Consider the following 24,318-nt stretch of genomic DNA (forward strand, 5'->3'; position numbering starts at 1 on the left):
CGTGTATCAGTCACCATTTACTACACGGGGAGTCTTTGGCCTACGGGGATTGAACCCGCAAACTCTTGGACATGGGCCCAGTGCCCTACCAACCAGGCCATCCCGGCCTTACAATAGGTAATTCGTAATTAATAAGACTGCTAAGTTTTATAGGGTGAATATGAGCGAATTGGCAATAGAAATTTGTTAATTTTCAATCAGTAAGCATGGCTGAACAGCCTATCCAAAATATGGCCTGAAGGAAAACCCCAAAAACGGAAGTCATTCGTCGCTGTGTTTCATTAAATTATTTTTACTATGCTGTGTTTTTTTCTTCTTCTTTTTTTTTCTCTTTTTTTTATGTGTAGCGTTAGAGTCATATAGCTTTTATGTGACCTTCCTCCATTTTTTTTCAGAATATTTTTCATATTTTCCCTAATTATACCTTAAAATTTATCGACGCAAGGGTTATCCTTATCTGCTTCTCACTGTGGTCGCGATTCTTGTTTCAGTAAAAATACGCTCATAGTTAAAATGAAGAGTCGTTGAAATGAAATATTTCCTTGTACTGCAACTTCCATTTATCTAGGAAATATATTGTTTATTATATCTTAAGATTATTTTTATGAGAGTATCGATGTTTCTGGAAAACAGTTTGTTCCGTAACATATAATTCTGCTCCATATTTGAACATTTTAGTTATTGCGTGTTAACAGCAAATTTAGTTGATATTTCTGAAAGAATATTTTTATCATCTTTAGAGATAACCACTATTGCATTCAATCTAATAATTTATTAAAATGTATTTTTAAGTACATATTTTTCTCGTTTTTAATACTTCTATAGCTATTTTTTTATAGCTGTAACCATAGACAAAACTATTAAATAGATTTATTTATTTATTTATTCTTGAATTGAACAGAGTTCCTCTCTGCATTACATAATATACATATTGTGATGCCAGAATTGGCATACACATATTTATTTTCTATCTTTTAAAATATCCTTAATTACTTAAGCTTATTTTTATTAATGGAAGAATTACTTTTAAAATAAATCAAAAACTTAATCTTTTTAAGCGAACATAAGATATTTATTTCTTCTCTTCCAGATCAATGTAACGGATACTTTCTTTTTATTTCATTATTATGCAGACATATAAATTCACTGCCGCCTCTAATCGAANGGCCTTTGGGCCTCCCAGTCTTAATTTTCTAACGGTCAGAAATGTTCTGGCTTTATGATCTCTCAATAGAGAGCATTCTTATATTTTTTTCATCCCTTTAAGGGATTTCTTATTTTTTGAAGAAATGGCCATTTTATAATTTACAAATTATGCTTAATAAAATCTAAATTTACATTCAACGATTTGTACATCATTTCCTGGAAACGTTATTGTTTTTATTCATTCAATATTGGCCAAAATGAACATTCATAATACCACTATCAAATACGGCTAATGAAGGAAGCAGCAAGACTTCCCTCATTACACATATTAAAAAACTACAGTGAATTAATATCATTAACATTTATCATTAATGTTAACTACATTAAAATTATCATAAACAAATCATCATCATTTCCTTAAATATTTGTTCTTGTTTAGTTGCAATGTTTTAAATGAAATGAACAGTTTTCACTTAAGTTATTTATTGACTTAAGGTCATTAAAATATTTTTAAAGCATATATTTTCTGATGAATATTTTATGTTAATGTCTGTGAAAGACATGCAGGCTGCAGAATAATCCAAATACTTGATAAACCACCATTTTCCCTAAAAGGACTATTTTCATCTTTTCTCTCTGGGGTTTCAAAGAGATAACAAAACAAAACAAAATAAAATTTTATTTACTTTTTAGTGATTTTAAAACGTGAAATCAACCCTAAAATCTCCTAGGTAATTTGAAAATATAATTTATAATTGAATATCTACTGCACTGACTCAGATATTTTGTGCTTTGCAAACTTCACTTAGCTTCACACTCATGTTATGTATGACTCACTTTTGCAATTGCTGCACAATGGAGGATGCACCTGCTTTTTGCACCGCTGCTTTGAAGATTGCACACCAGTGTCGTGATAATACAGTGTCGTAAGTTCAGTTTTTTGACGGCTCTCTCCTCTTAGGATCCTTGCCTCAGCTACGTCTTCCACCTAAAGCTGGCAGTGGATGGGGAGGTTCAGGATTGCATCCTTTAGGAAGAATATCTCCCAAATCTCCTTTAGAAGGTATGTCAATACTATTGAACATTCCATTGAATTGACACGATGTGAAGCAAGAAAACGCTAGGAATTTTGCAGAGCATTTGCGCAGTTTCTTATAGCTTAGCATTTTAAAATTCTGCTAGATTTTTTTTTCATTGAAAATTATGCGGATTCAACAATTTTACATGAGCATAGGGTGGAGCACCCTATGTTCATTTGAGTGCACAATTTACAAAATGCTTCGCTTTTAGATTTTGCGTTGCTCACTTTTTTCGTAGCTTTTAATTTCTCAAAACATAATATTTAAGGGAGCCAAGTTATGAATAATGTTTGTTTTTGCCTTTACAGTAAAGTAAAAAATTGCAAATAAAAAGTTTTTTTTCGTCACAAATACGCATTGATTGATGTTTTGAATAAGGTCCTCGCAATACTAAAAACATTTTAATAATTTAAGTAACTGGATATTTAAATTGTTGAATTAAAATATGTCTATAATTAAATTATGGTCAGGTAATAAAAAAATAAGCAACGTCTTTAACCATTTAAGAGTTTTTTGTTGTAATGTTTCCGTCAGTCAGACAAGGTAAAACTAACAGACGAAATAAATATTAACGCATTTCAAAATAATCGTAAGTAGTTTCTTGTTTAAAAAATAAAAAGAGAAAAACTTGTAAGAAACAAAAAGTACATGAAAACGCAAAAATGAAAAAAGAAAAGACCAAGACAAGAATAAAAGTTATCCCAAATGCAAAAAGTATGCGATTTGATTCTTTTTTTTTTTTGCTGTTTTTTGATGTTGTGCTTTTATTTTATTATTTTCACACTAGGAGGCTCCGCCCCCTGCTCGCTATCGCTCGCCAACCCCCGAGAATTGCTACGCAATCCTATGTGGTTCACGCCGTGAACCATGGCTCGCTGCGCTCGCTCGCCAATGAACACAATGTTCTAGCACAAAGACATAATATATTATCATCAAAGACATAGTATTTTATCATCAAAGACATAGTATTGTACTTATGTAGAAGAATTCTACCAATGTTCTTATTGGCTTTTAAAAAAGTATATTAGCTATTTAGATTGTACATGGTGAAAAAATCAAAACATTAGCTAAATAAGAAACATATTAGCAAAATAAATTATCAAATATTGCTTCACTAATATTCTGCATTTTAAAGCGTGAAAATTCAATGCATAAATAAACGCGAAATATAAAAAAATTCAATGCATTCAATACAAACACTTAAACGTTTTTTAGACGTTTAGGTAGCTCCCAGTAGAAAAATATCAATTCAACAGCGGCCTTTTAAAGCATTCTCACTTCAATTAATTAATTAATTCCTAATTGAGTTTAAATTAAATATTGTCATGTTTTTAGTGCATGAATCTGAATTGAACAACCTGATAATGCTCACTCTGGTTATTGTTATCTGGTTGCTCACTACGTGCTCTTGCGCGCCGAATCCAATCAATTAAAAATGAAAACTGTTGCCAGCGCGAGAAAAGAAATATCATCGGTTTTATTGATACATACATACGTACGTATTAGCGTTTTATATAATATAGATACTAATGTCATTAGCAACAAAAAATAATAACCGTAAAACTGTTAATAAGATCAGACGCTGATTAAAAGAACTTTATCTTAAAATGTAAATGTAGAATTACATTATTCTAATAAAAATAATTTTGAAAAAACAATCCTCCTAAAGTTTTATTTTAGAAACAAAACAAAATCAAAAACGTAATAACAGTACAGGCAATTTTAACTCTTTAAATTAGGGAAATCAAAATATTGATAGGAAAGCAATAACTTCATGACTGATATCAATTCTATGCTGATGACAACCGAACCAATATGAAAATGAATGTGGGAAAACTGGATCCTACCACGTGATTTTCCAGCCAATAAAAATGTGAAAAACTGCGACACCATCATTAGATTTTTATATATAGTAAGAAATATGAAACTATGACATTTATGACTTTTTAATCAGTGTCTTATCGCTTTAAATCAAAACAACAATTATTTCACTTTTATTTATTTAAACAATCAATTTGTCCAATGTTTGACAACTGTTACCTACAAGTTAACGCGCTACTTTTCCCTTTTTCCAACTTTCAAAATAAAACTTTTTGTTTACGTGACATGAAATATATCTACTATTTTACTATTACAATTGAATTAAGTTCTGAAAATGACGCTTTCTCTAAAAAGACCGACGTTTTAAAATATCAGTTGTGGAGGAACGAAAAGTTTTTGAAATGTAAAGCTTTGGTACGTTTTGCTTTACCAGCACTAAGGGAAAATAACGGAAGCTTTTGTAAATACAGTCGACGATCGATATAATGACCCCTGTGGAGTAAACAAAAAAAGTGAAGTCATTTTATTGTGACTAAATAAAATGAGTTCAAATATTTACTTGTATTTCATAAATACTGTACTTATTTTTCAAAAACATGCTACACTTTAAATACAATTATATGTAACTCATTAATACGCTGATTTTTGCTCTAATAAAGTAATAGTGTAATTTAAAATATTACATTAAAGATTATAAACACATTTTAATTTTTTCAAAAGATGTCTCTTAATATTGCGTCAATCATTCAGTGTCTTTTCTAAATTTTCAAATTTTGCTTCACGAGATTTATGTCATGAAATCACGATTTTTTATTATTGTAAACAAAGTGCTTTTAGAGATCTTTAATAATTTATAGCAATGTGTGTATTTCTTCCCTCCACTTCCTTTGTTTTGTTTTTTTATTTGCGCTCTAGATATATAGCATTACACTGATTAGGAGTACTCATTTTTGCTTAATAGCATACGTCCAGAGAAGCAGCGAAACTAAAATAAAAAGATGTTAATAATACCACTTGTTTTAACTTTAAAATAAGCCACTTCTTTTTCCAAAAAGAGTGAGCATAATTTACAAAAAGAGTAAATATAATTTCCAAAAAAAGTGAATACAATTTTTAAAAAGAATTAAGACAATTTTCAAACAAGAAAATCATGATTGATGAATGCATGGAACTCTTTAAAAAGAAATTTTCAAAAATTTATATTATACAGAAAGCTCTAATTTATAAAGGATGGTGCAATATATATTTAAAACTCTTAATAATAGTAAGTAACCCATATATCACAATTCTTTTGACCATAGATCACGCCTAAGACCACATAGGTTTAGAGTAGGTGGCCCAGTCACTCTTTCTTCATTCATAAAGAATTCAAGCTATCTCATATTTATTGCGCGTTAACATCAAAAGAAACAGTAGTTTTTTTTATTTTATAACCATCCCCGAACAGCCAACCCATTTATTAATTTACGACTACCAAAGTTCGACTCCGTAGCCTTATAATTTTGAACTCAGTCTAGAAGACAAGTATCAGAAATAAAGTATCAAGTATCAAGAACTCCTGTATCAAGTACTGGAGGACTTTTCAATGGAACTAAACCACATTTGCGTTAAACGTAGAGGAAATTCACGAAAACATGGTTTGCATGATGGCCAGAGGATCATCGGTTTACCACTTAGGACTCTAACCCATGATCGAATTATCACTTTTATGAACATCCAGTATATTTTTTCACAAAATAATTAAATAAATAAAATAGTTTAAAATAAATAAATAAACAAAACAATGACGGTGGAAAAAGTTCCATTTGAGAAAAAAAAATTTGGGAAGAAATTCATTAAAATAGAAATCATACCTACTGAAGAATTTCATAAAATTGCTGGCACTAAAAATCGTGAGAATAGATGCCAGCTAATCAAGAAATAACATTCGTGATAACTCACCCCAGTGAGATGTATAATTGGTTTCGTTAACTGCCTTTATAAGCATACTGAAGAAATTTCTACAATTTGACGTAGATTAAAATTAGTTTATTAAAAAGATGTATAAAGGCTTGGGAAATGTTAAAAACGCAGGCCACCATTTAACAAAAGTGATTTCCAACAATAAAGACAAATGTGACTTCGAAGTAATCTCAAAGTTATTAATATTTAAAGTTTCTAGAAATGCGTATCTTCAAATGTATATTGAAACTCATAAATATTTGGGTGTGTGCAAAGGAAGCTATTGGTTTTAAGCTGTAAAACTTTACTCCCAAAAGTAAAATCGAGGTTCACTCGCAAGTACTGCAGCTTTTCCAAATAACTAAAGATTCAAATGTTTCTTAAAATCAAATGGTTAGCATTATTGCGATACTTACGTGAAAAGACACGTCACAGTAATACATATCGCAATAATGTTATATTTAGGAGTTTTCCTTAGGGAGTTTTCTTTAGATCGTAATGCACGGAATTTTCCAAAAGAGTTTTCCTGACTTGAAGATATTTCCTAAAAATATTAACATCAGTTGTGCTGTTATAAGAATAATCCGTTTTTTACTATGTCACTTAATTATTTTCTTAACTATGCGATAATAATAAGGGAAGGCTTGAGTTTGAATTTTTGATTTTATAGTGTTCATATGTTGAATTTAGAAAAAAATGAAGTACTTCCCATTATTGATTAAAAATTATCTTTAATAAAACACCAACTGTTACATTTATTAATACTCTTATATGTTTGACGCTACAGAATTTTAAATACGAATAATAAATAAACTTGAATTATAATTAGTATAATATTTAAACTGTCTTTTGGTTCAATTTTAAATTTTTATTTGGTTTATATATAATATTTTACTACACCTCTAGATGAAATGAATTATAAACGAAAACTAATTATTATCAGAGAAATTTTGTTTGATTATTTTTTCGTAAAACAAAAGTTAGTACCTTAATAATTTTTATGACAATTTTAAAAAAAATTAAAATGAATTTAAATTATGGATTAAATAAAACTCAGTGGATTTACCAAAATGGCATTTTAATCAGAAGATTAAAGGAAAATAGTTAGAACAAGTGCATGTAGTTTTCTTATAAATTTGTGCAATGAAAATTAAAGTGAAAGTTTAATTTTTTTGTCATTTTTTTTTGTTTCAAATGATTAATTAAAAATGTATTTATATTTTATGTGTAAAATGAGATTAAACATCTCTCAGATGATCAGTTAAAATGTAATGTTTAAAAAGGAACAATAAAAATAGGGAAAATTTATGTAAACTGAGCAGAATTAGTTGCTTTTGATATTCAGTGGTTTTATGTGTTTTTTAGCAATTTTTTTTAAAGTTATTTTAAACATTTTGCACTTATTAAAGCAATTTCATATATACCAAGCTTATCCCAAACTATCTAAAGCCAAAATAAGATGTTCAAAATTAAAAAAAAAAACATAATTAGAGTACTGTGATATTATTAAATATTTATAATATTTCTTTATGAATTTCTTTTACTTATTTCATTCTCAGAAAAGAAATAATTTTAATTCACTGAAATTATAAATAATTTGTAGACTTTATAATAGGATAGAATTAGTAAAACTATGAATTAAATAAAGTAAGAGATAACAAGAGGAAAATAATGGACTTGCAAATATAAAATTCCGAACAGCTTAATTTTTTTCTTACTCAATGAAATTAATGACAAAATAAAAATGCTTTCGAATGTGAAAACTTACATAATAAAGCAATGCAATTGTGAAATTATTGTACTGTATGGTATTATCATTTCTTGTCAACATAGAAAAGAGACATAAGTTTGGTTAATAAATCCAAAGTATATGTCATTTAAGCCTGTCATCGGGTTCATATCTTACATAACGGTTTACGAAAAATTCTGGCTTTAAGAATTATAGCTCTTATTTCCTCTCATTTAGTAAAAAATATTGAACTGAAAAGTAAATTTTGCCGAATAAGTAGTTTTTATGCCATACTACGGCTTCCTGATAAAATTACCAAAATTTATTTACCTTTACCAAACTTAAATTCAACTACCTTTACCAAAATTTATCACATAATATAATAAAACCATCTCTTAATGTAAATTTTACAAAAATTATTAACACAGCGCTTTAATAACTTTTATGCTATGCTCTAAGACAGTGGTGCGCAAACTTTTTTCGACTGCGACCCCTTTTGTAGAGAGAAAATTTTCGGCGACCCCTAGAGATAAATGTTCACAAATACGATGNAATGTAAATTTTACAAAAATTATTAACACAGCACTTTAATAACTTTTATGCTATGCTATAAGACATCATGATAAAATTACTAAATTTTCCCACTTTAACCAAAATCTAACTCTCATTTTGAAGCAATATTTTATTGTTAACTTAATCATAAGCATTACCATGGTAAAAATTATAAAGGTTTTTGTTGTTTCTATAGAGCCAAAAGTACAGTAAAGTTTACCACAGTTTTTAAATTTCACCATAACTCTTTTAGGTAGGAAAACTTTTCTCAACGAAATATGTTGTTTCGATGGAATCTGTAATCTGTATTTGTTTAAAGAGCTAAGATCTAGAGGGGTTACTCTTGCATGAAATGAAAAAAGATGTTTTTGAGGTTGTTTTGAGGTTGGGAAATGTAAACCTCCTTTACATCTCACAAAATCAGCTTTTTATATAATACAAAAGGAAATATATATATAATAATAATAATAATAATTTTTGATTTCTAATGTTAATTAGAAGATATTAAAGATAAAACTTTTAGATTGTTCAGTTCATTAAGGAATTAAAGATATAAAAGATCGTTCATTAAGGAATATTCTCTATGTTCTTAGAATATGTTATTTTCCCCTAATATTATCTAATCAATATTTCTTCCTTGTATTATCTTTTTGTACAAATTTGGAAAAAAAACATATTATTAAATTGTTATGTTATTATTTTTCGATCTGCCCTATTATTATATATACTAAAGTTAAAGATTCATTAAAGAAAATTAAATTTAGATTTTTTGCAATCTTAAAGATAAATACATTTTGAGTTTGCTCCAGATTAAATATGGTATTCTCATGTTATTCAGATTTTCATGTTTATCTTATAAGTCTGGAAGAGTTTATATAAACAAGTTTTGAAACAATAGTTTATACATATGCATACATATTCATTCAAATGTATCTTTTATAAAATATATCAATTAGTGAGATGTATCTTATTGAATGACAGGAAGAGTAATTTTAATAAATGCTTTTATATTTTTTCCATTTTATTATTTTTTTTCTAAAAACTTACGATTTAACAAACACTTAGAATGTAATTCGTGAAAAAGTATTAAATATTTTCTTCTCTTTTACCCTGCTTAATTTTTTTAATTATTAAGCAATTTCTGCTATAAACTATATATACATTATTATAAAATGTATATACATTATTATACATTATTATATATACATTACATTATTATACAATATTATATATACATTATATATACATTATTATACGATATTATACATACATTATATATACATTATTATACATTATTATAAATGTTTATAATGTATATAATAACTATATATACATCATTAGTATATATGCAACATATTATACTAATAATTTTCTTGAGGAATCTCTATTTTGCGATATTTTATATCCGTCGGACAAACGTATTGTTCAAGGAGTGGCAAATCTTTGAAATTGGCAGCTTGCCGCTTGTCAGCTATACACCACTGTTGTTCACGTCACTAAAATACCCAAGTGTTCTCGACAGTCTTATTTCACGGTGGCTATGTTTTAATGCACACAATTCTCATGTGTGGGCAACTGAAAATCCACATGTAGCGCAATCACATGCGTATCAACAGCGATTCTGCATGAATGTGTTGGCTGGTATTGTAAACGACTTTTTGATTGGCCCATTCGTACTAACTAATCAACTTAATAGCGAATGTAATCTTATTTTTATGGAACAGGTGTTACAAGAACTGCTGCAGGATTTTCCGATCACCATTTGTAACCGCATGTGGTTTCAGCATGATGGGGCACCATCCCACTTCAGCACTGGTGACACTTACCTGAATGCCACGTTTGGGACGCGATGGATTGGGCGTGGTGGACCAGTCTCTGGGCGACCACGATCTTCCGATTTATCGAGTCTCGATTTCTTTTTATGGGGACATCTGAAAAATCGTGTTTATGCGACGCCACTTTACTCAGATGAGGATCCCGTTGCTCGAATATCCGAAGTTGCTGCACGAGTGCGTGAAATATCTGACATCTTTGAACGTGTGCGCCAATCGCTCCACCCACGCTGTCAAACATGCATCGCTTACTGGTTGATGCAATTTTGAACAGTTATTGTAAATGCTGTACTTGCCAACGACGCTTTTAATAAACACTTTATTGTCTTTCCTTTTGTCTCTTATTTTTGGTGTTTCCGCCTCATCGCTTCACTTGCGTCTGTATTGATTGTTACTGTATCTACCCTTAAAGTTTGTACCATGAATTCCCAACCACCCTGTATTAATATATATTTCTAAACTAATACAGTTTCCTATTAAAAGAAAAAATGAAATATTCATTACATAAACAAAATTTGCTTTATTTGTTAATTAACAACAACATATTTTGTTCTTAGGTGTATCTCCAGCTTCATCGCCACCTAAATCAATAAAGGTAAGTATAAATAATTTTTTTTCTTATGAAGGGAAAGTATAATATTTTATGAAGTTATAAGACTGAAATAAGATGCTTATATGAACTCATCATTATAAAAATTATTATTCTGAATAAATGCATAAATATATAACTGATTAAGTAACGTGTTTTATATTTGGTATTTTAGGTTTTCAGTTTGTAAATTTTTCTTTCATTTCATAAAAATGAACTTTTGTTCTTTAATATTAAATTAATTCTTATGAACTTAGATGAAAGAAAATTTTAATAAAAGAAATCAACCAAATTTGTAAAATGTTAGTTTTTTTTCTTCTTAAACACGTTTTACGGTAGAATAATAAGAAATATTGGCTACTTTGCCGTGGGGAAAAATATTTCATTGTTAAAAGGTCCAATAATAATAACTATTTTTGGCTAGTAAAGTAATATATCAAAACTCACATATAGTTTATCATCATTAAAACATTAACCGCTTTAAATCTTTGACCTCATTAAAAACATTTATTTGTATAGCATAAAACCCCTCAAAACTCTTATCATTTACCATATTTAGAATTAATGATTCGTCTGCAATATAATTTTATATTGAGTTATTATTTATATTGATTTATTATTTATTGTTAATAATACTATAATATATTTTGACTTTGGTATAAATGTTATGATTATCTAAGCATGTAGTTAAAAAAAAAAATTATTTTTTACATGAGACTAATTAATGAAATACGCACATCCAAATTTTCTTAAAAACTATATTTCTGTTAAACAATGATTGAAATTTATTGGGTATACAAAATTGTTTTTTTTTTTAAAATAAATGAAGAAAAATGAAAGGAGTTAGAACATTTTCGTTTGATGACTAAATTGCTATTAATTATAAAGCTCTTTCCAAATTTCCTAAAATAGTTATATTTACTAATTCAGTTACTTTAGTTTTCAAATTACTAATTTGTCTGCAAAGTTTCTTGAAAGATAACTGACAGACGACATTAACTAGAAAAAATTAGAAACAATATTTTGAATGCCTTTGCAAACATATTTGTTAAGTTTTATTCTCCGATATCACCACATTTTGGTTGCAAATTACAGTTATTTTGAAAACATTGCTCTGGGTAATTTTTAATTGGTAGCGTCATCTGTTGTTTATCTCTAAACTTAAATTTTCAAATCGGTAAGAATAGACTCCTGTTCCTTAAGCAGATTTTAGAAAGTCATACAATCTTCTACTGCTTTTCTCTAAATGATTTTTCAAATTGCCGAACATTTTAAGGTCATGTAGTATTTTAATTACTGATTGTAATAATTAACAAATAGCGACTGTTCATTTTTTGATGAACTTGATTATCCTTTAAATTGTGTTTAAAAATGAAATAAGGAAGCAAAATTATTCTGGTAATAGTCAAGATAACTTTAATAAAACTGTATTTTATTGTAGAAATAATAATTTTAATCTTATATGAAAGAGTACAAAACTGTCTTGCATCGCAAAAGATTTAATGAAGCATTAAAACCCGGAACGTCCAAAATGAGAAATGAAAGTAAAAATTATTGCAATACATGTCTGCAATTGCGTATCAACTATTTAATCGTATATTAAATACATAATTTCTATTTTTGCAAATTCAAATTTGAAATAGATTAACATTCCTTACTGATGAAAATAGGTTTCTATCATAAATTAATCATAAATGTATTTAGTTATTGTTAAAATTCGAAATATTAAACGATAATAAAAAATCGTAAATAAAAAATATCCTTTATTTCCTTAAACATTTTTTTTTTAAGAATTGGTAACCTAGACTGCAGAATTATGAGAATGAGAACTGCAGAATAGTCCAAAGCAGAAAATTACAAAATAATAATATATAAATAAATAAATAAAGTTTATTGAGGTAAAAATTTAGTGTTCAAATTATTAATTAGTAGTAAATAGTTTTGATTTAGTGATTAGTAGTCAATAGTTTTTAATTAAAAGTAAATAGTTTTAATTTAGTAATGAATAGTAAAATGTAGTAAAAATAACTACATGATGAATTCAGTGTAGCAAAAATAGTCATTTTTTCGAGCTGAACTAGGGATTCGTATAAAAATAGTGCAGTAAAGACAGAGTAAAGTCAATTGCTAGATTTATAAATGAGAATAATATTTGTATAACTTTAGTACCTTCTGAAAAGTATTATTTTTCAATAAATTCAGCATCTTAAAATTTATTTTAGAAATAAAACAAATTATGAACATCCTTCATTGATTTCCATTAGTTTGTTTTTGTAACATGTTTGACTCAAACATTTTACTGTTTATGTGATTCAAAGCACTTATATACTCAAATATATTCCCTTTCCAATGAGAATTGATTCTATAAGTAATCTTCTTAAATCCCAACTATTCCAATGTTTAGCTTTTAACAACCGTAAGAATACAAGATAAACTTGCCTAAATAAATACTTCTCTTTCCTAAAGAGCACCATTTCTCAGGATTTTCTTCCTAAGTCGGTAACAAATGTCGAAAATAAGGGAAAAGGAAAAGAGAATGTCCCTCGACACAGGCTGAAGTTAATGAAAGGAAGGGAATTGGAAGTTCGCAAGGTGCTTCAAAAGGGAAAAGATTTGATTGACGAGGGAAACGCATCTCTTCCAAGACTTTACGAACGGGTTCAAGACGCAAGCGTTTTCTTTGCTACTCAAGACTGATTGCTTCTGCAAAGAGCGTGCCAGCTTTGGTTGTAAATGGCTGTAAGATTAAAGCGTTCTGTTTATTTGATTTCTCTCGTGTCTGAATTAAATTCGGGGTGCAGCGGTGTTGATGGTTTCCTCGGGTATATGTTTCGGGCATTAGGGAATGAGGAATCTGTTGATTAACAACCATTTTCAACTGATGACATGAAACCAAGCTCCCGATACTGAGATATAATTTGGAATATCGCTGAAAGGAACGAGATTAAATTCTATAGAATCTAATCTTGGTTTGTTTTAAATAGCTTTGGTACTGTACCTAATTTAATGATTTCTTGCAATTTAATTGCAATCATTAGATAGAATATATTAGAATCACAAAGCTCATGTTCAATTATTCTCGTTTTAATGTTTACACAATAGATTCCATTTTTTTAAAAAAAATATAGTGCCTAAGTTTCAACACACACGAATCTCCGGTAAAAGAAAGTTCAGTCATTGGCACAAGTTTAAAAAACACCAAATTACTCTTTATTACTTTAAAAATTGCATATTTAGACATCCGCATGTTTAACATAGGAATCGTACATATGTAAGTTATTATTATATTCCTGCAATTATCACACTTATATTTTATATTTTGATTAACAGCAATTTTCTATTTCTGACATAAACCCAAACTCCCAATACCAAGGTAGAATTTTTTAATCTTGCTGAAAGGAACGCGATTAATTTCTGCAAAATCTAATATTGGTTTGCTTTAAATAGCTTTGGATTTGAGCCTTATTGAATGATTTCTAATTATACAATTGGAATCATTAATAGCATGTATAATATTAGAATCGCAAATTTCATGTCCATTAATTACTTTTTAATATTTATACAATAAATTCATTATTAAAATATAGTGACTAAGTTTTAACTCATGCATATCAATGGTAAAATCAAAGCCAAAGCATTGTCACAAACTTAAAAAAAATATGAAAATTGCATACTATTACTTTCAAAAATTGTACATTTAGACACGCACATATGTTAAATATGAATCGCACATATGCAAATTATTGTTATATTACTACAATTTTCACACTAATATTTTGTAAAAGAAAGTAATTTATTGTTTTCCATGCACGTGGACTTTTTTAAAGAAATGTTTCAGGACACCATTTTTGTCAAGTTCTTCTATATATATAATAGTAAGTATTGAGTATACAATTTTAAAGAATGTTATGATAACAACTTAAACACAATGCTAATTCAACTAACTACTTTAATTTTGATTAATAACTTTTTTTGTTACAAAAAGAAAACCTATTTGTAATTTTAAGTAAAATTATAACTGGATGAGTAGTTCACATACATCTTCACTACTACGTTTTAATATAAACTTTATTCATTATGTACAAAATTCTTACGAGTCCAAATTTCAATTTTTTTTTAAATCTGCACTGTTTTTATATTCATATTAAGTTATTAACAAATGCATTTTGATCTACTGAGTCACTTATTTATTTTAACTAACGTGTTCTTATTTAATTCATAAATGTTATGCAATTACTCGTTAAAAATGATTAATCGTTATTGATTATTATTCTCAAGACTATTCTTTAGCACGGATATAATGCAATTCTAGAAAATTTCACTATCAGCACTGACAAGACAGCCCCTTGTGATCTTACTCCTTCCTTACAAAATTCCTGAATCTGCACTTCTCCCACAAATTGATCTTCAGATCTACATTTTCAGGAGAGTAAAATCTTCATTCACACAATCTTTCAATCGCTTTTTGAGTCTTCCTCTTGGTCTTTTGGTCTGTGTGGTTGGTGTTAAAAACCATCATTTCTGTTCACTTAGGGACTCATTCTTATTGAATGATCTGGCCATCGCATTCTACCTAGATTTATAAATTATGAAATTATATCTTTTTTCCAGATATTATTATTATCGAGAACAGCACTAACGATCGTTCTCCCAACCTTTCCATCAAAGATTGTTGCAGTCTTCATTTTTTGCCAAGACCCATGTCTCTGATGATGTCCATGATAATTCAAAATAGATTTTATCAATACCTTGTATAGCAATGCTTGTATTTCTTTTTTTATTAAATGGTATTTTAAAAATTATCTGAACCTGAAGAAACAACAATTATCATCAATAACTTTTTTTCTGATTTCAGGACTTATGCTATTTTGATGCTTATGCTATTCGCTTATTTCTTATCCTAAATAGGCAACATTTGTTACACATTAAAAATTTAAAATATTCACTTCAAATATTTAAGGAATAGTTTCCTTTGTAACACAAAACATATCTTTTGCTCTTTACACTCTGCACTGTTAGAAATTTTTCTGAAAAAATGGTTAAATAACAATTTATTGAATGGTTATTTAACCATATTTAATCAAGGCAGTAAAATGACCATAAATAAAATACTAATCAAACTGTTTATTAACTGCTTTCACCTAATACTGTTAAGCAACCAGAATTTTATCGCACCAGCTAGAACCACCTTATGAAAGTATTTAGTTCTTTGCAACTGCTTATATATCATAGCCGAGCGGGTTTATCTGTCAATGTCATGACTGGCAGAATTGGAGTTCGAGTCCTAGTGTTGACACCACAATATTTCCTCGGTTCCCTTCAACACATGAAGAATTTCCAGTTTCCGGCACTCTCCAATGTCCAATACCTTACGAAAAACCGAGCTCCTGTGTCTAGTTAAATAATATATATTTTTTTTTACGTTTTTGAAGAATGCTAGTTGAAAATGGTTAAAAAACCGTATAGTTTTGTTTTCATGGTTTTATAGCCATACCTTTTGTAAATGGTTTCAAAACCATAAAGGAAAAAAATGTTCTTTACCGTAAACTTTACGGTTAATCGGATGGACAGACAGATGCCAGTTATTTTACCATAATTTTAGAATGAAAGTTTTAACAGTGTGACCCACCCTTAAACTCATTTATCTAGCTACATCATCAGCGTATCTCAACATAATTACAGAATTATTAAATATGGTGTCTCCAGCATAAATACCAGTATCTTAGATTTCTTTTCGTGGAGTTAAACTAAATCAGAAGATATGCAAATGCATCTCTCTGTCTATGTCTCCCCATTATAAATCTCTGAAGAGGTGATTAATTTTCCTTGAATTCATACAATCAAATTGGTTTCAGTACCGGTAAATATCGCTAGTTTGATTAATTTTAATAGAACTTGGAAACATTATAAGGTCATTATAATAATCGGATCAATGCATACTATCATAGGCTGCTCTAAAGTCTGCAAACAGATGTTGGATTTCTATTCCGAATTCTTTGCATTTCTCTAAAATTTGTGTCAAGGTGAAGATTAAGTCAATTGTTGACCTTCTTTTGCTTCCTTTAAGTCAATCTTGACTATTTGCTATCTTGACGCATAACAAACTTCTTTCTCTATAATTTTCGAAATTCAGTGCATCAACCTTTTTGTGTATAGGATACAAAATACCATTCAGGTGGTATTGAACTTATGATGTTATTGAGTATTGATTTGTATACCTTCAGTACTATCAAACAGATAGAACAGTTTGCCATTTGTTGTTCGTACTTCTTTGGATCTCGTGACAATTTTCTTACAGGATAGGCTTGTTAGTTCTATGCCCTACCTCAACCTCTTTTTCTGGTGCCACTTCAAAAATATTCTATGAAATCTATTCTTCAAAATAATATGAAGTCCAACAGCATGAAATAGCATATCGTGGTTAAATTTTATCATCAAAATGAAAACACTATATACGACAAACAAATAACACAACGTTGTTCAAAAGGAAAACGTGCTGTGAAATGAAATTTGTAGATGAAATGCGGAATTATTTTAATTATTCTAAACTATCAAATATCATCTTATTTCTTCGGAACGTTTTAATTGCAGAAATTGCACTAAGCTCAAATGCTTAGTAGATTTATGATATTTTGTTATGAGAAACCACTGCATCACTAAGTAGCAGAAACAACAATACAAAATGAACAGTAAAATGTGAGCAATAAGCAAATAAATTTGTAAAGGGACAATAAGCCGTTAAAAAGGAGAGAAAGAACCATTTCAATTATAGAAGTCTGATTACAAAGAATTCATTAGTATTCTTGCTTCCCAATATAATTTTTTAATGTCTCCGTTATCCTAAAAGTTTTTTCTAGTCCTTGAAAGATCAAAAAATGGCTTGATTTCATATTGTCTGCTTGGAAAATTGAACATGCGTTGTCGGAGAGTACTTCGAGTTTGAATAAGAAAAGAAGAAGCATATTATAATGTATTTCACATTACCTTTTATATACATTTAAAAAATGGCTTTTTTACCATTAGAATATCATTTATCTCGTATAGACTCATCCGTATTTACAAAATTCGGAGAAGTAGACTTATCCGAAGTAAAACAATGGCATGCTCTCTCTGATTAAGATTCAGAAGGCACCTGGATCAGACATTCGGTGTGAGTCTCCATAAGTATGATGATCTGGGAGATTTATTTTTATTGCACGACAAGGAAGTAAAGCAAAATTTTTCAAAAATTAAAACGTCATGTGTTCTTGGTCATAATCAGTTCCTGATAACCCTTAACTATCAGCTCCAAATCTGCTTTTGTAGGTAGCATTTTACTGCAAAAAAAAAAAAATGCAAAGTGCACAAATTGCGAAAAAAATGCAAGGAATGAGTGAGATATTTAACCCTGTTTTTATAAATTTAAATAATAACGGCTCTTTTATCATTGGAATCCTATGTATCTCTTTTAGACTCCTCCATCTCCACAAAAGCCGCAGAAGTCAACTTCGCCAAAGAAAAAGAATGGCATGCTCTCTCCCATTAAGACTCCGAAGACACCTGGATCAGACATTCGGAGTAAGACTCTTTTTCGCTACTTTTTTTTCCATTTTTTATCTCTTCTTTCCTTTTCTTTTTTAGACATCCTTACTTTTCTAAATCCTTTCGGGCAGCTCTAAAATTAATTCTTCTTACGGGTCAGGAAGAGAACTAAGAGGAATTAATTGTTTCCACTTCGAAATTAAACCCCAAGCTAATACAAACGGTGGAGTTTCGTATGTTATTCGAGTAATTGGATTGCGAATTTAAATTGACTTCTAGGTTAATTATTAAACTTGTGTATTGTAGGATACTTTGGAGTTAGTATTATTTTCTTAGAAGCTGTGTATAAATACTTAATGCTTAAGCTGGTGTGTTTGTTAATAACTCTGTTGTTTGTTCTTATTTTAATCTTCATAAAAAAAAATTTATAAATTTTGGCACAGACAGATTTTAAAGGCTTAATTTTCTTTCTTGTGAAAGAAATTAATTTAAATATTTTAGATAATTGCATGTTTTAACATTGTGAAACTCATTGCATTGTGAAACTCATTGCACTGTAACATTGCGAACATTGCGAGCATTAACATTTTAACAATGTGAAGCTCATTTTATAAAAACAATGTCATTAATAATGTTAAGAGTTTCCAATTTCTTTTATTTATGAACTACGATACAATATAAGCGTTTGATCGTAAGATTTTCTTATATTAATGAAACATTATTTTTCCTTTAGTACATTTTTTATTAAAAAAATGACTTGGTTGAAGTTTTTATGCATTTTGGTAAAATGAACGAAAAAATTAATAAGTGACTATGTAGTAAAAGACAGTGCAAATATTAAAAAAATTAGAGTGATTTAAAACAAATTAGAAAAACTATTAAACTACTAACGATTAACAGAAATTGACTTTTACTGACACAATGGATGAAATAGAGTTTATTGTTCATTATATATCGTGCACAAAGAAAATTTAAGGTAGCGTTAAGAGGTATTTCTGAACAATATAGATTAATAAATAGCAATTTATAAAGCTAATTTTGACTATTTATTACGTTAATAAAAGCAAATGTTTGGTGCTTATCTGTAACAGTGTACAGAAGACGATGCTTAAAGTGCATCGATATAGAAATAGACAGCATTTAAAGCTGATATGAGATAGCGTGGGAAGATATTAAATAGAAAATTAATGATGAATAATAAAATGGATTTATAATTTAATCCTGCAATGATTTGTCTTGATCTTATTTTATAATGATGTTCATTCAAATATCTCATTAACTGAGAGATTGATCCCGAATATGATAACAGAACAGAAGTTTAGGAGCAAAAATATACAGCCAAAGTGATTAAAATAAAATTAAAGGAAAATATCCTCGGATATTTACATGATTGTGATAACAGTGAAAAGGTTGGTGAAATGAAAAGAAAATTGTAACCATAATCAATATCAATTACTTATTGAGAACAGTCAATTATATAAAGGGCAACATGAAGTAAAAGAAATTAATCCGCGAACAAGGTCGTTAAAAATTAAGTCGTCTATCAGGCAAAATGCAAATATCAAATCTATAGAACTTGTGTTGAGAAGAAATAGCGCACCTAAGCCTTTTATCTTATTCTCCTCATCTTTTAAAAATTTTATCTACCAATACATGAGCTGTACTTTTAAAAGCCCTTTTTTTTCGATTTGATGCCAAATTGTCAGAAACTTTTCAAATTCTCAACAAAAGTTGCAATGATTTTTTTTTAAATATTTATCAAAGGTTTTTTCTTCTTTTCCTTACATTATCATTTAATTGTTATTTACTCTCAGATACATACAACAAGCGCCAGATAGAATATATTAACAACTATTATTTTAACTACTAATATCACTTAAATAAAATAAAATCCTAAAAACCTGTTTTCTGTGAAATATTTTCACAAGCACTCAAAAACAAATTCCTTTTGGGATTTTATTTCTTTTTTTACTGGTCGAATATATTTTTAGCTTACTAAGTACATCATAGGATGTTGCTGCCTTGAATAAAAAACCACATAGGAATTGAAATTTGCTTTTTGGTTTTTGGTCAGATATACTTTTGAACAGACATATGTTTGTTTTTCATTTTATTTTATATTTTTTTTTCATCTGTGTGTAGGACTATAAGATAAGGAAGATACAGTTTTCGGCTCTGAGAAGGCGCATTTGAAGTCAAAAACAGGCGCCAACTACTATTTTTGATAAATAATTCAAGCGTGTCTGATTCACCGAACGGAGTATGAGATGATTTCTCATGAATATCTCATGAGCATATCGCAAAGAAAAAAAAGATCTGGTTTAGAAAAGGAAACTTTTCCCTTTCATTTCAGTTGCAGATAAATGCGGATTTTAGGAAGCTTAATAAAAGAAAAAAATATGTCTAAATAGTGCAAGATTTTTTTCTTATTATTATGTTGAACATTTTTTAAAACAAACTATTAAATGTATGCATTTTAGTTCTATTTGTATAACATAAAACTCATTATTTATTTTAATCGAACGAGAAAGTTATAGTTACGCAAATACCATACACCGAGAAAAAAAGTATGATATAAACTACCAGAATGTAGTAAAATTAACATTATTTTTGGTTCTGTAGGAAAATCAAATTTCTCAAGGTAATTTTAACCGAAGCACTTTAGTAAAGGCTTTGGTAAAATTAACAATAAAACATTGTTTTATAACATGTGATAAAATTTGGTAAATATAATAAAATTTGGTAATTTTGTCATGAGGCCTGAAAGCATGGAATAAATACTATTTATTCGGTTAATTTTACTTTTTGTTTTCTATTTTTTACCAAATGTGTGGTAATAGGAACTATATTTATTTTATGTAGATATTTATTTTAATAGAATTTATTTTAAAACCGTTACTATAAGAGTATAAAATTATCAAATGAAAAGCTTCAAATTCTGAGATTTTTTTTTTATTTCATAAACCAAAATTGCAATTTCTTTTACCAGAAATGTTTTTATACATACACTCTAAAAAAATCTCAAAGCGTTTCTAAATTTAAGAAGCAGCTACGATGCACATAATTTTCAAAACAGTTTCTGAATATTTTGGAAACCTCTAAAAGTGAATCGGAGTCAATACGATTCAGTTTCGTACTTTTGAAAATAAAAGAGATATTTCTCAATTGATCGGAAACATGATATTAAATGAAGTTCTCTGAGAATTTTGGAAACATTTTTGTCGAGACAAATTTAGTTTCTGAAATTTTTACAGTGCACATTATAGCAATTATACCAAAATTTTTTAAGCTGCGTAGAAATTAAAAACCTTGAATGGTAAAATAGAATAAATAAATCTAATGCAGCAAAAAATAAAATAGCAACAAAATTTTTAGCTAGTAGCATGATAATCTTTCGTATGGCATTTAACTTTGCATTTTGTGCATGTTATGAGAACAAAAATATACTTTTTAGTTGCACAATCTCATTTATATCACTTGCCATACTATTCGTTTCTCTCAACATACCAATCATTTTCTGTTTACTCATAGCGAAATTATTTGGTGAAATCGTCTGAACTAATTGTATATGTTATCTTAGTTCCATCCGTAATCATCCAACTTGAAATTTAATTTCAGAAATTAAAGAAATTTTAAGGAAAATTTAATGTAATTCCTAAACAGTCTAAATGTCATTATTTATGCTATAGTCCTGTTGTTGTTGACGTACGCCGGTTTATGCAGAGGGGGTGCGATTGTTCTTGTTTACCAGTAGCGCCATCTACGGCCAAGCGGCGACTAAGATCTGACTTCTGCCACACCATACGTCACACTCGTTTATAGGTCGGACCCATTCATACATCCATTCATTCATCCACAGATCGTAATTTTGATCTGAATCAGAGAACGATCGATCTCCAATCCAGTACCCCCAGAGGTATTGATTTGTTAGGGGAACATGGAGGACTTTTGCGACGGATTTAACGTGCATCAGTCACTTTACTACACTTTACCGGTCTTCGACTGGCGGGGTTGGAACCCACGAACTCTCGGACATGGTCCCAGCGCCNATTTAACAATTTCGGTAAGAAAAATGAAGCGCCAAAAATATTTTTCACTCTTATTTCTGAAAAAATTTGATTTTTCTTTCGAGCATTTTTTTTTTTTTGTTTTCCTTATCTTGGCAACAGTTTATATCTTTTCAAAAAAAATATTTATTTTTTTATCTCTAACAATGCTTAGAAGGATTCAAAAATTAAAAGGTAGCAATATGATGTTAGTTTGGAATATAACTGAATTTTAAAAATACATTTAGAGCTAGAAATAAAGCAGGAAGGATTACAATCTTTTATTTAATATTAATTTTTTCGTATTAAAAGAACGAGTTATTTTGTCTTTTGCTTATTTGGCTTTAATTAAACTAGAGTTGTAGCTATTTAGTCAATACTGGAGTTATTTTTGATCATTTATGTTTTTTGTACAAACTGGATTAATTGGTGCAAACTGGATTGAGTACTAATTGGTATTAGGATTGGTTGGAGTACATGGAGAAAAAAATTCTGGTGAAATTACCGTACTGTATCTTAATGACATTTCTGTTAAAAACGAAAAAAAACAAAAAAAAAACAAAAAAACATAATTCTGGTAATAAAACTAAAATAAATAGTATTTATAAATCATTCCTTCATTTCATAATTACAGTTTTTACTACAACATATTTAGTAAAACCAGCAAAACTGAAATTCAAGTTTAACCGAATAAATGGTTTTTATAGCGTGTTCTAATAAATCTTGATAAAATGACCAAACTTAGTCAATTTTACGAAGTTTTATCACGAACTATAGCATTATATATAATGTTTAATTTAACCAAAATTATTAACGAAGCACTTAGGTAAAAACTACCAAGCTTTTTGATGTTCCCATAGAGCCAGAGACATGTTAAATTTAACCATATTATGGTAGTTTTGACCATAATTTTTTTCTCACTGAAAATATTTTTTAATTAAGTTATTAATTTGGTGGTCAAAATTTACCAAATGACTCAGCAAGAACTAGAAAAAATCAATTAATTAAATTCTCTTATATTACTGTTTTTTATTTCCTCATCTGACTGACTGAAGTCTGATGAGATTTATTAAATTAAGGTGAAATTGACGGGAATTTGAAGGGGAAATTGACTGCAATCCTAGGATCTATTATCAAATCTTCCTTTGTAAGACCGAGGCACTGAAAAAGGTGTTCATGGGTGTGATTAATGCTCATAAATTTTCAAGTGTTCATAAGTGTAAAAGGAAAGATAGGCAAAGAGAAAAATCAAGCTACATTTTTATTTTTAATTAACCCTAAAAAGGAAGAAAAAAGGGATGCATATTTTCCTACTATATGTACTCTTTCAGCTTTGCTATGAATGCTACTCTGAAATTAAGTGATTTAACTCAAACCTGATAATGTTACTCGAATGAAAAATGAAAAATTGAATTAATTTGTGCTGAAAAAAATTATGTATAACTCAAGTTTCAGTTAGATTGTTGCACTAAAACCTGGAGTTCAGTTTATTTTTCACTCAAGTGAATTGAACTCAAAATGACAAGGTTAAACAAATTAATTAAATTTACTCAAATTAACTTTTTCCTTGTTCATTTTAAGATTTATTTTACTCTTAGGTTGTTACAGCACTTATACTTGATGTTCACTTGTAAGTAAATAAAACTTAACATTATTATTTTAAATAAAGTTTTATGAGCCATAAAATGATGTAATCTAGAAATGCTGCATAGCAGTGTGTTCAGTATATAAATAAGTATTAGAAGGAAAGAAGTTAGAGAGACAATTTTTCAAAATATTTCAATAACAATGAAAAAAATATAAACTAGAATGATTATATAATACTCAATTTAAAACCAATTTTTTTCTTAAACAAATAATATTCAGTTTAATATTAGGTTCTGTAGAACATGTAAAATGATATTTAACTAGTTTTATTTCTGACATTTCTTTTATATTACCAAATAAATAATTTGCCAATCACAGTGCTGTCTCGCAAATAAAAGTTTCTATATAATTTAATACACCACAGATAGGGAATTTTTGGGTGGATCCTTGAATAGTTGAGACCCGTGGCGAGTTT

General features: G+C 28.6%; 1 protein-coding gene across 2 annotated transcripts in view; it reads left to right on the forward strand.

Moving 5' to 3' along the window:
* Positions 1 to 24,318, forward strand: part of LOC107439448 (enolase-phosphatase E1) — a 158,033-nt gene that overhangs the window by 108,773 nt on the left and 24,942 nt on the right. The window contains exons 7-9 of one of the 2 annotated variants that reach the window (XM_043057304.2): positions 2,108 to 2,209; positions 10,658 to 10,695; positions 18,141 to 18,246. In XM_043057304.2, the coding sequence (XP_042913238.1) occupies positions 2,108 to 2,209; positions 10,658 to 10,695; positions 18,141 to 18,246 (246 nt within the window). The remainder of the gene's footprint in view (positions 1 to 2,107; positions 2,210 to 10,657; positions 10,696 to 18,140; positions 18,247 to 24,318) is intronic. The other variant, XM_043057346.2, reaches the window with a different exon arrangement.

Source organism: Parasteatoda tepidariorum, chromosome 7, assembly GCF_043381705.1.
Source record: "Parasteatoda tepidariorum isolate YZ-2023 chromosome 7, CAS_Ptep_4.0, whole genome shotgun sequence".
NCBI lineage: Eukaryota > Metazoa > Arthropoda > Arachnida > Araneae > Theridiidae > Parasteatoda > Parasteatoda tepidariorum.